Source organism: Lepidochelys olivacea, assembly GCF_965140295.1.
Source record: "Lepidochelys olivacea isolate rLepOli2 genome assembly, chromosome: 5".
In the NCBI taxonomy this organism is placed as follows: Eukaryota; Metazoa; Chordata; order Testudines; family Cheloniidae; genus Lepidochelys; species Lepidochelys olivacea.
This window is the reverse complement of record NC_140415.1, coordinates 89,923,440-89,942,167: the sequence shown is the minus strand read 5'-3', so window position 1 is coordinate 89,942,167 and position 18,728 is coordinate 89,923,440. Positions and strand designations below refer to the sequence as shown.

At 40.8% G+C, this 18,728-nt stretch overlaps 1 protein-coding gene across 2 annotated transcripts in view; it reads right to left on the bottom strand.

The window, feature by feature from the left end:
* Nucleotides 1-18,728, bottom strand: part of FANCC (FA complementation group C) — a 158,737-nt gene that overhangs the window by 122,867 nt on the left and 17,142 nt on the right. For both annotated transcript variants that reach the window (XM_084629084.1, XM_084629085.1), the window contains exons 2-3: nucleotides 1,868-2,041; nucleotides 174-258 (exon numbers count right to left, since the gene is read on the bottom strand). In XM_084629084.1, coding sequence (XP_084485210.1) covers nucleotides 174-258; nucleotides 1,868-2,032 — 250 coding nt within the window. In that variant the 5' untranslated portion in view covers nucleotides 2,033-2,041. The remainder of the gene's footprint in view (nucleotides 1-173; nucleotides 259-1,867; nucleotides 2,042-18,728) is intronic.

The window sequence follows — 18,728 nt, the reverse complement described above, 5'->3', positions numbered from 1 at the left end:
GCGAGATTATGGAACAATTACTATAGTTTCTGATCAATAACATAATTCAAAACAAATTATCTGCATCATCATGTTTTTATGAACTACCAAAGAATGTGCCCAGAAATTTAAAAAATACAATTTGAAAGGAAAATGCTAGAAACTCTTGCAGAACGCTAGTTTCAAGTTCTTACCATATCCTACAACAAAGGGATTCCAACAAAGTCTTCCTAGTAATTGACCAATTAAAGGGAACCTCTGAATTGCAGTAGTGGAATTCTGTAAACAAAAACAATGTACTGAACACCAGAAATACTTGATCATCATTAATACCTAGAAAACTGTAAATTACATATTATTTGTTTTGCTAAAGGTACACATTGGGGAGCAGAAGTCCTTCAGATATTTAATAAAAGCAAAGCTTTCAGACCACATCATACTTCAACCAGGTCAGCTAAACCTCAACTATATTTCCCTTAGGGTAATGTTTAATTATGTTGGAAAATTAACTTAATTTTCCTTATGTGGAGTAGTCATGAAAGGCTATAATATGTGTAAATAACACAAATTTCCTGGTAGCAAAATACAATTAAAGTAGTCTGTTGATCCCTACAGTTTTCTTACATTATGCCATGGAGTTTGTGAAGAAACTAATAGAAGTTATGGCATAAAGATAAGTATCTACATATTACTACCCCTGCTTACTACATGGCAAATTACATCATAACGAGGCAGTCACAACATAAGATTTGACAGACACTGAACCTACCAAAAAAACAAGGAACATTTAACCAAATAGAAAGCAGCTTCACTATAAAAAGTAGTAGATAGTGGGGTTTATATAGACCCGTATGCAATCAGCCTTATTTTTCAGTATTTGTAGCTTTACTGTCTAATAAATGAAGGCTTTAAAAATGGTAGTGTGCTGAGATAATGTGCAAGTAGCAGAAACAATAACCCATCTCCTGCTGCTGCAATAAATTCCTCAGATTTGTCTCAGATTGGGGCTGGTCCTAGACTTTCTGGGGCCATATATAGAAGGTCCATTTGAGGCCAAACCTCAGAAAGTATTCACCGAAGTAGCAACATTAAAAAAAAATAGATTTTATTTTTATTCTCATATAAAAATATATCTATTCTTAAAATATACATACAGACACAAAAAATTCTCAACACTCAAAAATCATTTTGAAAACTGCACTTTAACTTCAGAAAAAAATTAATACTTTTCTTTTTTGTTAATCTTTACATGAGGTGAAGAGCATTTTAACCTCACAACTTGATACTGTATTATTGAAAACTGCTATGATGAATCAATGCACACAAAAGTTACAAAAAAAACACCTAAAGTTTATCTGACACCCCCCCCCAAAAAAAAAAAGATTAAATACAATACTGAAATCACTAACCAGAATAGTTAGTAACATTTGCCAGTGATCTGACCGTAGTGCTGGAAATCACTATATATGCCACAGCACTAGGTTTAGCATGTCAACAGACTCTTTAGGATTTAAGGGATCAGTTACAATTTTGCATGTAAAGGCCTTTAAATAATCCAATTTATGACCTGACAACAAGAATCAAATTTGTGTTTATTTTAAAGAGTTTTTAAAAGAGTCTACTCAATTGGCTAGGAAATCTCATGTGACAACATAACCAATCAAGAAGAAAAAGCTCCTTTCACAATAAATCAGGGACACAGGAAACACATTCCTGTTTGCATTACCTGTGGCTGTTTCCCCAATTTGCCTCTCTGATCCAGCAATACATTAGGTCAATACCACAAGCCTCTCTGCTACCATTCACTTTCTGGTTTTGTCAAAACGTGGGGTTCAGATTGTTTGAGGCAGTCTTCAAAACAGTTCATTCTTCCTGTTAAATTACTTACCATATGTTTCAAGGATTCATAAATCTGCTGTAGAAACTCCTGTAATTTAGGCAAGTGAAGGCAGACATCTTGCTGGGATTCCAAAGTGGTGGTGTGACCCCACTCAACAGCCTTATCCAGCCAATACTGAAAGCTCAATTTAGGGACAGCAGTATCTTGGGCCATCCCCTCCCCCTAAAAAAGATTAGAACTATAATCAGACATATCTAAACATACAATGGGGAAAAAGTTTGCTAACATCTCATCTGTGAAGTGGGAGGAAATTAAGACAATCTTTTTTTCAGTCTGTAGATGCTCCAAAAAGCAGTAAAGTGCTTCTATAGTTATAAGAGGGTAAAATAATGACCCCTTTATGTCAAAGTAGCAGTGATGGAATAGTAATCAGTACTTTAAAATATATCACCCAGCTGGGGCTCAGATTTTTACTATCTGAATTTGTCATCACCAATATTTCATTAGAAGAGTAGTAAAATAACATGTGGGGGGTATGTGTACACAAATGCATCTGTGCTGTGTGCAATGTATTGTTTGTGAAACTCCACTACCCATCACATCTAATATCTTATTTTTACAAGAAGATATAACATATATTCTCACAACAAAGCTTATTTAGGATTTATTTCATACAATGAGAAATCTAAAGTATATCCAGTTTTCAAATTAGTATGAAAGTTTGAAAATAGCTTGTTATCAAAAGTGAAGAAATGTTTGAAAATTTTATATCTATTAGTATCCTTTAACTTTTAGGACAAGAAAAGTTATTTCCTTAAAAGTTGTCTAATGAATTTAATACTCTATTTTCTGTCTTTTTCCCCTTTATTTCTTATTAAACACAGAAATTATTCTTACTTACAACCTTATTTATAAATCTGTTTTAATTAAAACTGCACGACACACTATATACTTGGAATGCAATATTTCACCCAGAAATATCTGGCCTAGGGCCAGAGCAGTATGACTAACTCCAAGCATTCAAAAATCATGAACTAAAACCAAAATAAAATACTTCAAAAATTAAATTGGCTTAAAATCATGATTTTTAATCACATTTTTTACCTGCTTTCATTTTTCTTCACTTTTTGCAGAAGCCATCTGTGATCATCTCAGGGTCAGAATTCAGCACCCCCCCATACACACCCCCTCTTTATTCACTGCTCAGATGACACTTATCTCACCCTCTCCTAACCCTTGAGTTGCGGGAAGTTGCTGTCCTAAACCATCTCTAGACAGGATAGGCAGATGTCTTACTCATGTACTCCCTACCTGCTCCTCTAGCCGTCTGTCTCCCATCTACCCTCCTAATTTACTTCCCCCTCATATTCTCATCAGTCTGCTACCTATCTCATTCTCCCCCTCTACTGCTTCCCCCTCAGTCTGTCCCTGGGCCTTCCAACATTCCTTCAGTTCTTTAGTTACCTAGCTCACTCCTTTTTCGTGTTCTCTTTCCTGACCACCACTAGTGTCATTCACTGCACCCCCACATTCTCCTGCCTCCATCTGGCGCTCACACAGCAGTCTGGCTGCAGCCCCATTGGAAACAATAGGAGAGATCGTCCATTTTGTTGGTGGAAGCCTCACTTTTATCTATAAAGGTTAAGAAGACATGGTGGTGATCTTTCTGAGAGCAGTCTGTGGTTTAGTTCCATTGACAGTGAGTAGTGGGAGGTGGTGCGCATACTAGATAAGGGCAAAACTTCAAAAGTTGGTAGGCAGAAATGAGAAATTCAAGAGACCCTTTAAAAAAATATTGTGAGAGTTTGAAACACTGCAAGAATCTAAAATTCTACCAAAATCCCTAATCCCCCACCCCAATAAAAAAAGGGCTTAGAAAACCAGAAGGAAAAGATTTCAATAAATTCTTGTTCATTATGTTTTTCATTTGAAAATAATATTCTCTAGTTAAAATGAAAACTTTAAACAAAGATCTCAGTGAATCTAGTGCTCATGAAAAAGCATAGAGAGTGACCAGTGGAGAATGAGTTCCTCCATAAGATACATACAACAGTATGGACAGTGGTACAGCAGACTTTCCACAATGTGGAAAGTTACCCTGAAGGGAAGACCTCTAGGGCTGAGAGTATTCAGTGCCCGTGTCCATCCCCAATCATTGTCCTTTCTGTAAAGACTGCTAAGGCGGCTGTCAATTAGTGCCAAAAATGTGGTGGCAATTTCATGATATGGACTCTTGTTCACTGGGAGCTGAACTCAGACAATAATAGAAGCAACTGGAGTCAGTGGATACTGACCCCTAGTTTGCGACAGGGTACAACCTTTTGTAACTCTGCCCTTGTCATGCGGGCCAAGACAAAGTTCAGTCTGTTGCAGTACACCTACAAGTCACAACTGCCTCACACAGACCACCATGATCTCTTTTCACACAGGCTAAATAACAGCTATGAGATGCTTACTAATTCGGCACAAAATTAACCTAGGCCAGATTAAAACTGGTGGTAAATATTTTTTTAAACAGTAATAAACAAACAGATAAATAAACAATGGACCTCAGTATTGTTTAGACTATTACAGGACTTTGGATCCTACCCAATAAGAAAACAAACAAACATTCTATTAAGTAAGATAGACCAGTTGGATGGCTAGTGTTGAAAGCATGTTTGTTTTAAAAAGTGATCAAAGGAAATGTAAACAAAGCCCACAATTTTTTTCGTTAGTTACTAAACCCCTCACTTACATTTTTTGTTGCTGCTGTCAGTTGAACACTTATGGAACAGTGCAGTATCAAACTCCTATTAATCCACCACTGTCCTGTCTTATTAGCCAATAAGTATTAAAAAATAGATAATGAGATTTCATAATGCCTCTGTGGTAATAAGCACTATAACAATTAGTTACATCTGGATGTATGATTTTTGGGGGGGTAAATTAAGCCTATTTATAGTATTTTAGTGGGTGAAATTCATCCCAGTGAAGGAGGCCTACATAAGGCCCTCCACACTGCTTAAAATGAGACTTGCTACCAGAGTGGCAGTTCAGGAGAATCCTCTGCACTGCCTGAATATTGCAAAGAGGGTCTTTGTGTCAATAGCATATAGGCTTACAAAGAGAGGTGATGAAGGAAGAAATGCAGGACTTGAATACAGTATATAGATTGGACTGGGAGCCACAGGAGAGGGGCTGGGGCTGCGTAGCAAACTTCTACCCTACTCCCAGAACAGAGAGTGAATTTTCTCTTCCCTTCTCATATACTCTTCACCAAATCTGAATAAATTGTATTGCTCGCCTAGGAAAAGTCTGCAGTAAATTGCTATACAGATCATAGTGAGATGACCTATTTCAGAGGGGTGTACTTACTGTAGTCATTGTAGGCATGAGCACCTGGACATCATTTTTAGCAAAGCACCTAAACAAGTGCTTAAATCCACTCCTGGTCAAAAAGATGCTTAACCTTCAAGCATGTGTGTATATGTTTTGCTGAATCACGGTCTTGACTCTTCCAGATTGTTACCAAAGAATACGTGTGAGCTGCAAATTCTCATTTGTACCTATTCTGTCCTGGGCATCCTGCCTTCTAAGATATACCTCAATGTTTGCTTTCTTCAGAGGCCTAAAACTTTCCCAGTCAAACAGCAACATTTTTGTGTACCTTTTAAACTATGGAATCTAAACCTGCAAAGGGCACTTTTCCTGAATTATCCTGAGCGTCTCCTTGATTTAGTCTATAGAACTGAAAAAATAACAAATGCAAAAATACAAAGTACACACATAGAATACTGACCTGATATATCACTTTAAATTCAAAGTCTTCCATGTGGTGCCCAAACTGATTAACAAAAATACCCCTGAGTAACCACTGGTCTTGTAATTAAAAATAAAAATAAAATAAAAAATAACCAAATATAAAGACTGTCAAAATGAAAAAGATTGCTAACAAAATTACAGAATGGAAACTCCTCTCTGGTAATTTGGTCTATCCCCTCAGAACAGGTTTGTTCCCTAGTTTATTTTCAGAGCCAATGGAATTTCTTCAGTTAGGGATTTGCTGTTATACGCCAGCACTCCACGTCTGCTCTGACTGCCACACTCGAAACCCGATCCTGTCTTTCTACTACATTTGATGCAGATCCAGAATTTAGAAAACGGAGAAGTTCTCATTTAGTATGATTCACCTCAAGTTACTCCCTCTGCCTTCTGGAAAGGAAAATAAATCCTTGCTCCTCCTGCCTCAGAACCTCCCTATCAAACTCCCGTTGTTCTTCACTTTCAGGCAGTGAGGAACCCTGCAGAGCTTAGGCATGGGGTATTTGTTACATCCTTCAGAGACTGCGGGCAGCATTTCTAACAAGGAATGGATTAGCTTTATTCTATTGAGTGAGTTATCTGGATTAGTGTCTGAAATGTAACATATTTAGTCAGTAACTTTTGTTACCAGATTCTCGGGCACAACTCCACACGTATACCAGAATGTTCCACTTTAAGTGCTAACAAACTTACTGCTAGAATATAGTTGTCACATACCATAACCAAAACATACAGGTACAGACTACAATATGAAAGTCTGAATCCATGACTGGAAAAGTACATGAACACAAAATTAACTTGTTCTGGGAACTGAAGAATATCAAGATCTCAAAGAAGATATCAAACTAGTTTTCTTAGAACTGGAATGAATTCTATTTGCTGTAACCATCTCTTTTCCCCAAGCCTAAACAAAAACACCTTAACACATACTGTATAAATATTATTCCCCTGCAGTGGGTATAGATCCATGTTTTCCTTGGGAAACATACACATTGGCATGGAACCATCTGAGTAACAGGGACTGTTAAGCCTACAAATGCCTCCCAGCAGTTCCAAATGACTGAAATGCAGACTGTACTACTGAAGGATGACATAACCTATTTAAGCGGCAAAGAGTTCTGTGGCACCTTGTAGACTAACAGACGTATTGGAGCATAAGCTTTCGTGGGTGAATACCCACTTCGTCGGATGCTGGGTAGTCACCCACAAAAGCTTATACTCCAATACGTCTGTTAGTCTATAAGATGCCATAGGACTCTGCCGCTTTTACAGATCCAGACTAACACGATTACCCGTCTGATACTTGATAACCTGTTTACTAGATCTATCAGCTAAAACAGGTGTGCAGTATCTAATCACGTTTCAGAGTAGCAACCGTGTTAGTCTGTATCCGCAAAAAGAAAAGGAGTACTTGTGGCACCTTAGAGACTAACAAATTTATTTGAGCATAAGCTTTCGTGAGCTACAGCTCACTTCATCAGATGCAGTGAGCTGTAGCTCACAAAAACCTATGCTCAGATAAATTTGTTAGTCTCTAAGGTGCCACAAGTACTCCTTTTTTTTTTTTTTTTTAAAGTATCTAACCAGGATTTCTATCATACTTATTTCTATTAAATTACCTGTATGGTTCCCACTGTCTTTCACCAGCTGCTGATAAAGTGGTCACTACTCACCAAAACATTACTGAAAATGAGCCAAGGTACCATACAGCAACAAATTCAAATTGTTATTTTTTGAAGAGCAGTTTCCTTTAAAAAGTTGATGCTTTTTTATATATATAAATAGGAGACGCTCAGATACTATTTAAGTAAAACATTATTTCATACTGTACCATCAGGGGTTTACAAATAAATTAGGTGAAACCACATCGTCTAAAATCCAACAAAAACTTTAATATAACCTCTCTCAGTGCCTGCGTCTCCTACAGTGGTGATGGGTAGCTCTAAACTCCAAAAGAACACTTTATTCACTTTCCATTACCCCAGCCTTTCTCAAACACCACCCACTTATTGGGGGAAGGAAAGCCAATTATATTATTTATATTAAAGTAGTGTCCAGAGACCTCAAATAGGATCAAGCCCCCATTGTGTTAGCTGAACATATAAAGACAGGCCCTGTTCCAAAGAACAGCATATCTTCAAAATCTGGAAAACGGTAATTTGTATCTATGTTTTGTTACCACTCTGATGGGTATTAAAGGATTGCTAAGCAGCACAGTATGAGGTTTCATATTATAAAGTCATTTTATAATTGCACAATGTCACATTATTGTCCCCTTGTACCACAGTCCATCTGAGGATGATTTAACAGCCATAATAAATCACAGTAATTTAAAACAGCGAGAAACTATATGACCCCGAAAATCACAAAGAGACAGTGAATTTTAATAAGAAGATCAGGCCACAAACTTAATGTCTTACAGATGACAAATGATTTTTAGCTAATGCCAGAATTAAAAAAATGATTAGCACAAAATACACATTGTCTACTCATTATATTGTTTCTCAAATATCCCATATCTCCTTGATTGCTTTATATTTTTCCTGCAAATAGATTTTTCCTCTCATTATGAAAATTTTTCTCTCAGGTTTTTAGGATAGGGTAATATATCATTAGTTAAGAATAATATTTCAGGCATTCTTAATTCTACTGATTAAACTATTTATTATTTGTATTATGGTAGAACCTAGAATTACAGATTTGAAGGCCAGAAAGGATCATTATGATCATCTAGAGTAGACTTCTGTAAACACAGGTCATAAAACTTCTGGAAAATAATTCCTAGAGCAATCTTGATTTAAAAATTGGCAGTGATGGAGAATTCACCATGACCCGTTGTAAATTGTTCCAGTGGTTAATTACCCTCACTGTTAAAAATGTATGCCTTTATCCAATCTGAATTTGTCAAGCTCCAACTTCCAGCCATTGGATCATGTAATACTTTTCTTTTCCAGACTGAAGAGCACATTATCAAATATTGCTCCCCATGTAGGTAGTTATAGACTGTAATAAAGTTACGCCTTAGCTTTCTCTTTGTTAGCTGAACAGATTGAGCTCTTTGACTGTATCCTTTACACATTTTCATGGCTCTCCTCTGAACACTCTCCAATTTAGCTACATTCTTCTTGAATTGTGGACACCAGAACTGGACACTGTCAGTATTCCATCAGCAGTTGCATCAGTGCCAAATACAGAGGTAAAATAAACTCTCTATTCTTACTTGAGATTCCCCTGTTTATGTATGCGAGGATTGCATTAGCCCTTTTACCACGTATTGCTCTAGGAGCACATGTTCAGCTAATTATCTATCATGACTCCCAAATCTTCTTCAGAGTCACTACTTACCAGGATAGGGTCCCCCAACCTGTAAGTATGGCCTGCATTCTTTGTTCCTACATTTACCTGTATTAAAATACATATTGTTTGCTTGCACCCAACTTACCAAGCAATTCAGAGTGCTTTGTATTAGTGACTAGTCCTCTTCATTAATTACCACTACCCCATTTTTTGTGTCATCTGCAAACTTTATCAGTGATGATTTTATGTTTCCTTCCAGGTCATTGACAAAAAATGTTAAATACCACAGGGCCAAGAACCAACCACTGCAGAACTCCACTAGAAACACACACACTCATTCAATGATGATTCCCCATTTACAACTATATTTTGAGATCCATTAGCCAGTTATAATCCATTTAATGTGTGCCACCTTAATTTTATATCATTCTAGTTTTTTTAATCAAAACTGTATGTGGTACCAAGTCAAATGCCTTCTAGAAGTCTAAGTATATTATATCAACACTATTACCTTTATCAACCAAACTTGTAATCTCATCAAAAATAATATATAAAGTTAGTTTGCCAGACTCTATATTCCTATAAAGCCATACTGATTGGCATTAATTTTATTATCTTCCTTTAATTCTCTATTAATTGAGTCCTGTATCAGTCACTCCATTATTTTGCTTAGGATTGATGTCAGACTGACATGCCTCACATACCCAGGTCATCCTGTTTACCCTTTCCAAATATAGTACAAGAAGAAGTTACTCACCTTGTGCAGTAATAATGGTTCTTCAAGATGTGTGTTTCTGTGGGTGCTCCACTCTAGATGTCAGTTCGTCCCTGCGCCGGAGATTTTTTACAGCAGTACTCGGTCGGGGAAGGGTGCGTGCAGGAGCAAACTTGTACAGCCGTTGGCGCCTCTTGTAACGCACACCGCCGACCATCCCTTCCATTCCTTCTCTACCACATAGCTCGGCTGTGTTAAATCTGAAGTAGAGGAGGGTGGGTAGTGGAGCACAAACAGGGAAACACATCTTGGAGAACCATCGTTACTGCACAAGGTGAGTAACTTTTTCTTCTTGAAGTGGTGTCCCTGTGGGTAGTCCACTCTAGGTGCTTGTAGAGCAGTGCCCCACCAGGGGTGGTAGCGCTTCAGAGTTATATAAAAGTGTTTGATGAGAGCACTGTGAGGCCAACGATAGAATTGGAGATAAGACCTTGGGTGATAGCATAATGCTTTGCGAAAGTGTGCTCTGATGTCCAGGTTGCAGCTCTACAAATGTCTATTAAGGGGACATCGTTCAAGAATGCAATCAATGTCGCCATGGCTCGTGTTGAGTGGGATCTGATGCCCGTGGGGGTTCTTTGTTATGTAGGTGGTAGCAAGTTTGGATACAGGCGGAGACCCATCTGGAGAGTCTCTGGGTCAATATTGTAGAGCCTTTGGAGCGCTCTGTTGTAGAGATGAATAGTCTTGGTGACTTGCGAAAGGGTTTAGCATGTCCAAGTAAAAGGCTACAGCCTGTCTGACATCTAGCATGTGTAACGTTGCTTCTCAAGAATCCTTATGTGGCTTGAGATAGAAGGCAGGTGAGTGTATAGTTTGGTTAATATGAAAATGTGTAGCCAGTTTGGGCAAGAATTTTCGGTGAGGATGTAACATGATGTTGTCTTTGGTAAATACCGTGTATGGTGGTTCAGCCATTAACGCCCCTATTTCGCTGACGCGTCTTGCAGATGTGATTGCCACCAGGAACACAACCTTCACTGACATATGTAGGAGAGAGCAGGTTGCTAGAGGTTCAAAGGGTGGTCTTGTGAGACATTTGAGCACATGATTGAGATCCCATGGTGGCGTAGGTTGACATACTTCTGGGTACATGCTCTGTATACCTGTAAGAAAGAGCCATGTAATCAGATAAGCAAATATTGAAGCCCATTCTATCTGCTTGTGGAGGGCAACCAGGTGTACTTTGATAGAATTTATGGCTAACCCCGTTTCTTTCAGTTCTAGTAGGTAGTCTAGGATCATAGATAGAGGCGCCTTTGTCACGTCCAGCTGTTTTTGCTGACACCAAAGGGAGAATCTTCTCCGCTTCTGGCGGTAAGTATTCCTAGTGGTGAGGCGATGGCTATTTAGTAATATCGGTTTTACTTTCTCCTAGCAGTTCAGTTCTCCATGTTGGAACCACACAGAAGCCACGCTTTCAGATGGAGCTTCGCTGGGTTTGGATGGAGTGTTAGACCCTTGTTCTGGGACAGGAGGTCCGTTCATAAGGGCAGCGGTTGTGGGGCACCAACTGCTAGGTGTGACAGGTATGGAAACTAAGTCTGTCTGGGCCACGTGGGGGCAATGAGAATGATGTATGCTCTGTCGAGACATTTCTTGCAGATGACCAGTGGGATCAGCGGGAAGGTGTACATGAGTGACACGTTCCACGGGATGAGGAGGGCATCCCCTAATGATCCCGGCGCCCGGCCTGCTCTCGAGTAAAAGACTGGACATTTGTGATTTGTAACAGGTCGATTACTGGGTGACCCCATTTTTGGGATATTGTGCTGAGAACACTGTCGTAGATTTCCCACTCATATTTCTCTGAGAAGTGCCTGCTGAGCGTGACAGATGTAGTGTTTTGGCATCCCGGTAGGTATGATGCTGTGATGTTTATATTGTTGTGGATGCACAAGTTCATGGCTTCTACCCATAGCGAGTGAGACCAGGCACCCCCTTGGTGACTGATGTAAAACATGCATGCTGTATTGTTGGTGAGAATACAGACTGAGTTCTTCCGTATAAGTGGGAGGAAGTGGTGGCATGCATTGTGTACCACGCAGAGCTCCAGGAGATTGATGTGTAGTTGGGTTTCCGTCGTGGACCATTTGCCTTGTATAGCGTGGTGACCTAAGTGGGCACCCCAGCCTATTAGGAAGGCGTCTGTTGTGATAGTCACTGATGGGGGTTTTTGTTGAAAGGGAATCCCTGAGCATACATTCCCTGGTTGTGTCCACCACTGTAGTGAGAGGATGACCCTTGGTGGTAGTGTCACTCTTCTGTTGAGAGTGTGTTTGCTGGGTGCATAGACCATGCTCAACCAGTACTGCAGACAGCGCATATGGAGTCTGGCATACTTTACTATGAAAATCACAGCTGCCATATGCCCCAGAATCTGAAGGCATGTCCTCGCTGAAGTTTGTGGGCTGATGGTCACTGTGGAAACAAGATTGACCAACGTAGTGAATCTGTGGTTTGGTAATATTGCCTTGGCTTGTATGGAGTCTAGGTCAGCTCTGATAAACTCTAAGCACTGAGTTGGTCGTAGGGTGGACTTCTTTCCGTTTCTCTGTAGACCTAGCTGGTGAAACAAGTCTATTGTGGTCATGCCATTTCTGGTCGGTTGGCACCCTTGAGTAGGCAATCGTCTAAATAGGGGAAGATTATGACTCCTTTGTGTCGTAAACATGCTGCTACTACCGCAAGTGTTTTTGAGAATACTCGGGGAGCAATGGATAGGCCGAAAGGAAGAACCCTGTACTGGTAATGGTTGGGTCCTACTGTGAACCGCAGGAATAATCTGTGGGCAGGATGTATTGTAATATGGAAGTATGCATCTTGGAGGTTGAGGGCTGCAAACCAGCCCCCCCCGTCTAGCGCTGGGATTATTGTGGCCAGAGTGACTATTTTGAACCTGTGGTTGCGTATGAACCTGTTGAGTTTTTGGAGATCTAAGATTGGTCTCCATCCCCCTCCTTTCTTCTCTCTCAGGAAATATTTGGAATAAAAACCCCTCCCTCGGTATTGGTGTGGTACTGGCTCTACAGCACCCAGCACTAGGAGGTGGTCTACTTCCTGTTGCAGGAGGTGCTCGTGAGAGGGGTCCCTGAGGAGAGACAGGGGAGGGGAGAGGGGATGTTTGTGAAAGGGATGGTGTAGCCAGATTTTATGATCTCCAATACCCATTGGTCTGTTGTTATAGCAGCCCAGGCATGGTAAAATGGGCGTAGACAAATGACCAAAAGCGTGGGATGGGGTATCCATTGGCGCTAGAGGTGTGGGAGGTCATGCATACCCTCGACCAATATTTCAGAATTGTGGCTTTGATGTAGATGGGAGGTTAGACGAGGCCTGGTTCTGCAGAGCACATCACCTCTGAGCCTGTTTGGTACTGTTCTGAATGAAGTACCATGGTTGACAACGGTTAAATGAGGTGTCTCATGACCTCTGGTATCGTATAAACCGTGGGCATTTATTAGGAGGTGAGCGTATGTCTAGCGTGTGCAGCGTCGCTCAGGACTCCTTCGTGGTATGGAGCACGAGAATAATTTATCCCTATCAAAGGGAAGGTCCTCCACTTTTAGCTGCAGTTCTTTCGGAATCCCCGAAGCTTGCAGCCATGATGCTCTTCTCATAACCACAGCTGTTGCGGTTGTTCAGGCAGATGTGTCCGCTACATCCATTGAGGCTTGCAGCGCTGTGCAGGCTATTACCTGACCCTCATTAATAAGGGTGGTAAGTTGAGGATGTTTGTGCTCGGGGAGGTCCTCCATGAGTTCTTGTATTTTACTAAAATTAGTCGTAATTTGCTAGTAGAGAAAAGTTGGCAACTCTGAACAGAAGGGTGGCTGAGGAATAAACTTTACACCCAAAGAGGTCCAATCTCTTGTGGTCTTTATCTTGTGGTGTGGAGCGGCTTGGTTGTTTGCTACTCTTTTGAAGATTTCTTGGAACTGTTTGAGGTCATCTGGTGCCATTGGGGTAGACAATATCACCGCTTCCTCTGGTGCGGAAGATGAGTGTGGGGCAGGTGGTGTATCATCCATGTCTGCCTGTGATAGTATCTCTTCCTCGTCTATCTCTGTCTCAGGGAGGTCAGAGGTTTCTCTGTGTGGCAAGGATGGAGGTACTCTGAATCCCCTTCTGGTTGGAGAAGGGGGGCCAGAATATGGGTTCTGGTATGTGGCCCAAGGACCCATTGTGGCCATTGCATGGGGTAAGGTGGTAATGGGTAAGGCCAGTGTTGTGCATACCAGGGCTGAGAATGCTCGAAGGAAAGAGGCTTAGGCTTTGTAACCTTCCCTGTAGGTCTCATCTGTGATGGTGATGAATGTTGGGAGGAGAAGCAGTTGTCCTTCACGTCTTCTTCCTCGTCGCTATGCATGGAGATCGGTGCAGGAGACAAAGGACAGTACCGTGGTATGTAGCTCAGGGAGTGTTCAGTGCTGAGCAGTAGTGACTGCAGTGCAGAGGAAACCTCTATGTCACTGTGGCCTAAGAGCTGCGCTGGTACCGCCTTGAGTGCTGCCCTTGGAGCACTGACCGGTGCTGGGTTCGGCTTGTTAGCCAGCATTGAGTTGTAAGTCGGTGCCGGTAGCATTGATTGCGGTGCCAATGCCTGTGCCGCACTCCGCAGTGGAGTTGTCCGTGCCATGGAGGAGGCTTGACATCTCGACTCCAGTGCCATGCGTTGAGGCTCAGCAGAGGTCCGCTGAGGAATGGTGTCGGAGGAGCCCAGTGCCTCGTAAGTGCTCTCTCTCTAGATGAGTTGAGCACGGAGGGTGAAGACCTCACTGGGGGAAGCTCTCTTTTTGTGAGAGTCCCTTGTTCAAGAGGTCAAGGCTCACTTCCTGACAATTCTGGAAGTCAGAGCCTTATCGCTGCTTAGGGATCTTGCTTTAGGAGACTCCCTGGAGGACATCTCTTGCGGAGGTTGGAGGGATTTCTCCATCATAAGCATTTTCAAACCGAAATCCCTATCACATCTTGCTCTTGACTTCAAGTTGCTGCAGTATATGCATTTCTGGGAGATACGAGTTTCTCAGGATGCGTGGCCATCAGAGACCGGCATAAGTCACACTTTTTAAATCCTGTTGAGCCCAGAATGACTACAATTAAGTCCCTCCCAGAACCTGCTGGATAGATGAGGACGGGAAGTTAAATGGAGTGGTAAACCGTAGAGCTATTCCTAAACTGAGAATTAATTAAAGAATTTATTTTCTATTTTTTATTTTTAGAAAAAAAGCCTTTAAGAGGAACTAACTAAACTATGTAACTATGTATAGACTAATACTAAGATACTATGTAATGTTTTTCTTTCTTTCTTTCAGAAAGTATCAAGGCTAGCACTGCCACAGAGGTCCCTCTCAATCATCCTCGGTTGCAGATGGAACTGAAGGGACAAGAGGCTAGAAGAGGCTCCAACGGCTGCAGGAGACAGCTCCTGCACACGCCCTTCCCCCAACCAAGTACTGCTGCAAAAAATCTCCGATCTCCGGCACAGGCACGCACAGACACCTAGAGTGGAGCACCCACAGGGACACCATTCGAAGAAGAACATTAGCTTTCTTCCAGTTTTCTGGTCATCCCCAGTGTTCCAGGACTTACTGAAAATCAACATTAACAGTCCAGTGAGATCCTCAGCCAGCTCTTTTAAAACCCCTGGATGCAAGTTATCTGACTTGCTAACTTAAATGTGTCTAACATTAGTGTCTGCTGTTTAACATCCTTCTGAAATAATAGTGAATGGAAAGAATGTTACCGTATGATATGATTACATCATCCGTTTTTTCCCAAATACATAAAAGAAATATTTATTGAACGTTTATTGTTTTTTCTGCATTATTATTGATAATTCTACCATTTCCATCTACTAATGGACCAACTAATGTTAAGACTTTTTTTTCCTAATATACTTTAATAATTCCTTATTGTCCTTAACTCTGCTGGCCATAAATTTCTCCTTATGTTCCTTTGCTTTTCTTATCAAATTTTTACAGTTCCTAGCTTTTGATTTATATTCATTACTGTCAATTTCCCTTTTCTTCCATTTTCTTCTTCAAATGTGCCTTTTGGGCAGCTCATAAAGTGTTCTTAAACAATTCCTCATTATCAGTCACATTTTTCTGATTAATTTCTTCCTTCCAGCTTATTTGATTTATAACTGTTTTCAGCCTTGTGAAATTGGCCCTTTTAAAGCACCAAGTATACATATCACTGATCTGGAGTTTATTCTGATTGCACATTATAAATATAACCCAGTCTTGATCACTTGTACCTGTGCTACGATTAATTTTTAGCTATGTGATCAGTTTCTCTTTATCTGTCAAGATAAGGCAGAAGACAGAATTCCCCCATGGTGGATGCAACACTTTCTGAGTTAGGAAATTGTCATCTATAGCCTTTTCAAATTCCAAGGATGTATTAAAACCAGCAGCACATCACCTCCAGCATATGTCACTCCAACTGAAGTCCCCCATCATCATACAGCATTTTTTATCCCTACACATTAAAAGATAGGTGCGTAAAGAGTTGGTTATCCTTTCTCCTAGTGTGTTTTGGTAGTCTGTAGCAGACATCAACTAATATCCCACCTTGTGCTTAGCATACCAAGTAGCTTAGAGAAGAGTTTTAACTGTGCGGGTGGATAAGAAAGACCATTTTTAGAGACTGAGACGTAGCCTGGATGTGAGGACGTGGACAACGGACGAGTCAAAGGTGATGCCCGGGTTACAGGCCTAAGTGACAGGCAAGTTGATGGTGTTGTCCACAATAATGGAGAAAAAATTAGCGGGAGGGGTTGGGGGAAAAGATGAATACCTCTGTTTTAGCCATGTTTAGCTTGAGCCACAAGCTAGACATCCATAAGGAGATGTCAGAGAAATAGGCCCACATTTTAGTTTGAACAAAAGGGGATAGGTGCTAGAAAGAAAAGCATATCTGAGAGTCATCACATGTAGAGGGTAGTTGAATTTGTGTTTGCTGATGAGGTTTGCAAGATACAAGGTGCAGAGGGGAAAAAAAACAGGGAACCAAGGACAGAACCCTGTGGGACCCCAACAGAAAGCTGGAGGAATAACAACATCCTCCAAAGGACACTGAATGTGTGATTAGAGAGGTAAGAGGAGAACCAAGAGAGAACAGTCACAGAAGACAAGATTTCAAGAAGAACATGGTTAAATGTGTTGAAGGCGGCTGACAGGTCAAGAAGGATGAGAATGAAGTACTGGTCCTGAGCTTTAGCTAGGAAGAGGTAATTAGACATTTTGGCAAGAGCGAAATGCAAGGGAAGGAAGCTGGATTAGAGAGAGGGTTTAGGATGGCATTGGAGGAGGGACTCTAGACAGCACTTGTAGACAGTGCATTCAAATGAGTTTAGAGATGAAAGGGAGAAGAAAGATAGGGTGGTAATTGGCTGGGTTTTTTCCCCCAAGATTGGAGAGACTAGAGAATGCTTGTATTGTGAAGGGGAAAGAGCCAGAAGAAATAGAGCAGTTAACTAGACGAATTGGGGGAGGGGGGGGAAGAGAATTGCGAGTGGGCAAAAGGGAGATCAGGAGATGGGATGAGGAAAGCAAATAAACTTCTGCATCTGTGACGGGTGCAAGATTTGTAGGAGTAAAGGAGAAGGCATGCTGAGGGGAGGGTGAAGGTTATATCATATTTTGTAAATTTTCCCTTGGAAGAAATCTGAGAGAGAGAGAGAGAGAGAGAGAGAGAGAGAGAAGTGGAGGCAGGAGGAGCAGAGAGTTTGAGGATAGGGCCAAAGGTAGCAAAAAAGCAGAGGGGATTGTGGGTGTGAGATACAATCAGCTAGGAAGATGGCAGAACTGAAATAGAGAACAAATATGTAGTGGAGAAGTCAGACTGATCACAGGATTTCCACCGAAATCACTCCACAGTGTGAGAGCTGGAGCAAAAGGAAGCAGATGTTGAGGATGAGCCAGGACTGAAGATCAGCAGGGTGGATTTTGAAATGGGAGACAGAGGCAAAAGATTGAAGGGTGGAAGAGAGTGATGGATGGAGAGAGTCAACAATCACGTCAATGGTAGAAAGAAAAGAGTAACAAAGCAATAGCACAGCATATAAAGTTCTTCGGAGAAATAGTTTCAGAACAAAATCGAGTTTAGGGAAAGAGAGTGAGTAATTTTAGTAAACCTCAAAAAATGAGAATTAAGTTTAAGTGGTATGATGGGGCTTACCAAAGCAATTAATTAGAGACAAAAAGCAGGAGTCCCTGAAAGAAAATCTGTATATGGAAACAGACCACAAGTATATACAAGGGAAATGAAGTCTGGAGTTAAGTAAAAGAATAGGAAAATTTATCCACGTTTATCTGAAAATTTCCTTAAGTAATAAGTTCACAGATCTATTACAATGTCAGCCTGTTTGCAGCATAGAGACAGACTTAGACCTGTAAGTCACTGGCAGAAGGGGAATGCCCCAGCTCCTGAATTTCCTCCAGCTGAGATAACTTCCACAGCCAGGAAAATTCAAATCTACTTTCTTAAAAGTACAGATTGTTTTAAATATACTTTGAGGAAAAACACAAATTTCTTCTGATACAGAGAATGGTAAATTCCACTTAATGATAACAAAACCCATATCCTTGGATGTTAGTTTCCATCACTATTCTGGATGATCCATTTGTCTCCAGGGTGGGCCACATCTGTGGATATTAGGAAATTTTCAGATAAGCATGAGTAAATTTTCATATTCTTCTTCATGCTAAGATCTACAGATCCATTACAATGTAATGTTCATAGCAATGTGCCTCCAGGGTGGGAAGCAGGATCATTCTTTAATTATGGACATCCAACCTGAGGTAGATCTTATGTAAATATCTCCTCCATCTTCCCCTGGGCACTAAGGCTCTTAGAAGACTTCTGCCAAATAAAGGAAATGGCATTGGCTGAGACTGGATGACCAATATATGGAACTTGGTGAACTAATGGCTATCTAACAGATCTGAATATGGGAGACATGACTACTCTTCCCTGAGACTGACAGTGCTCCTAAAGACTGGACTTTGGTCTTGTCTACATTTG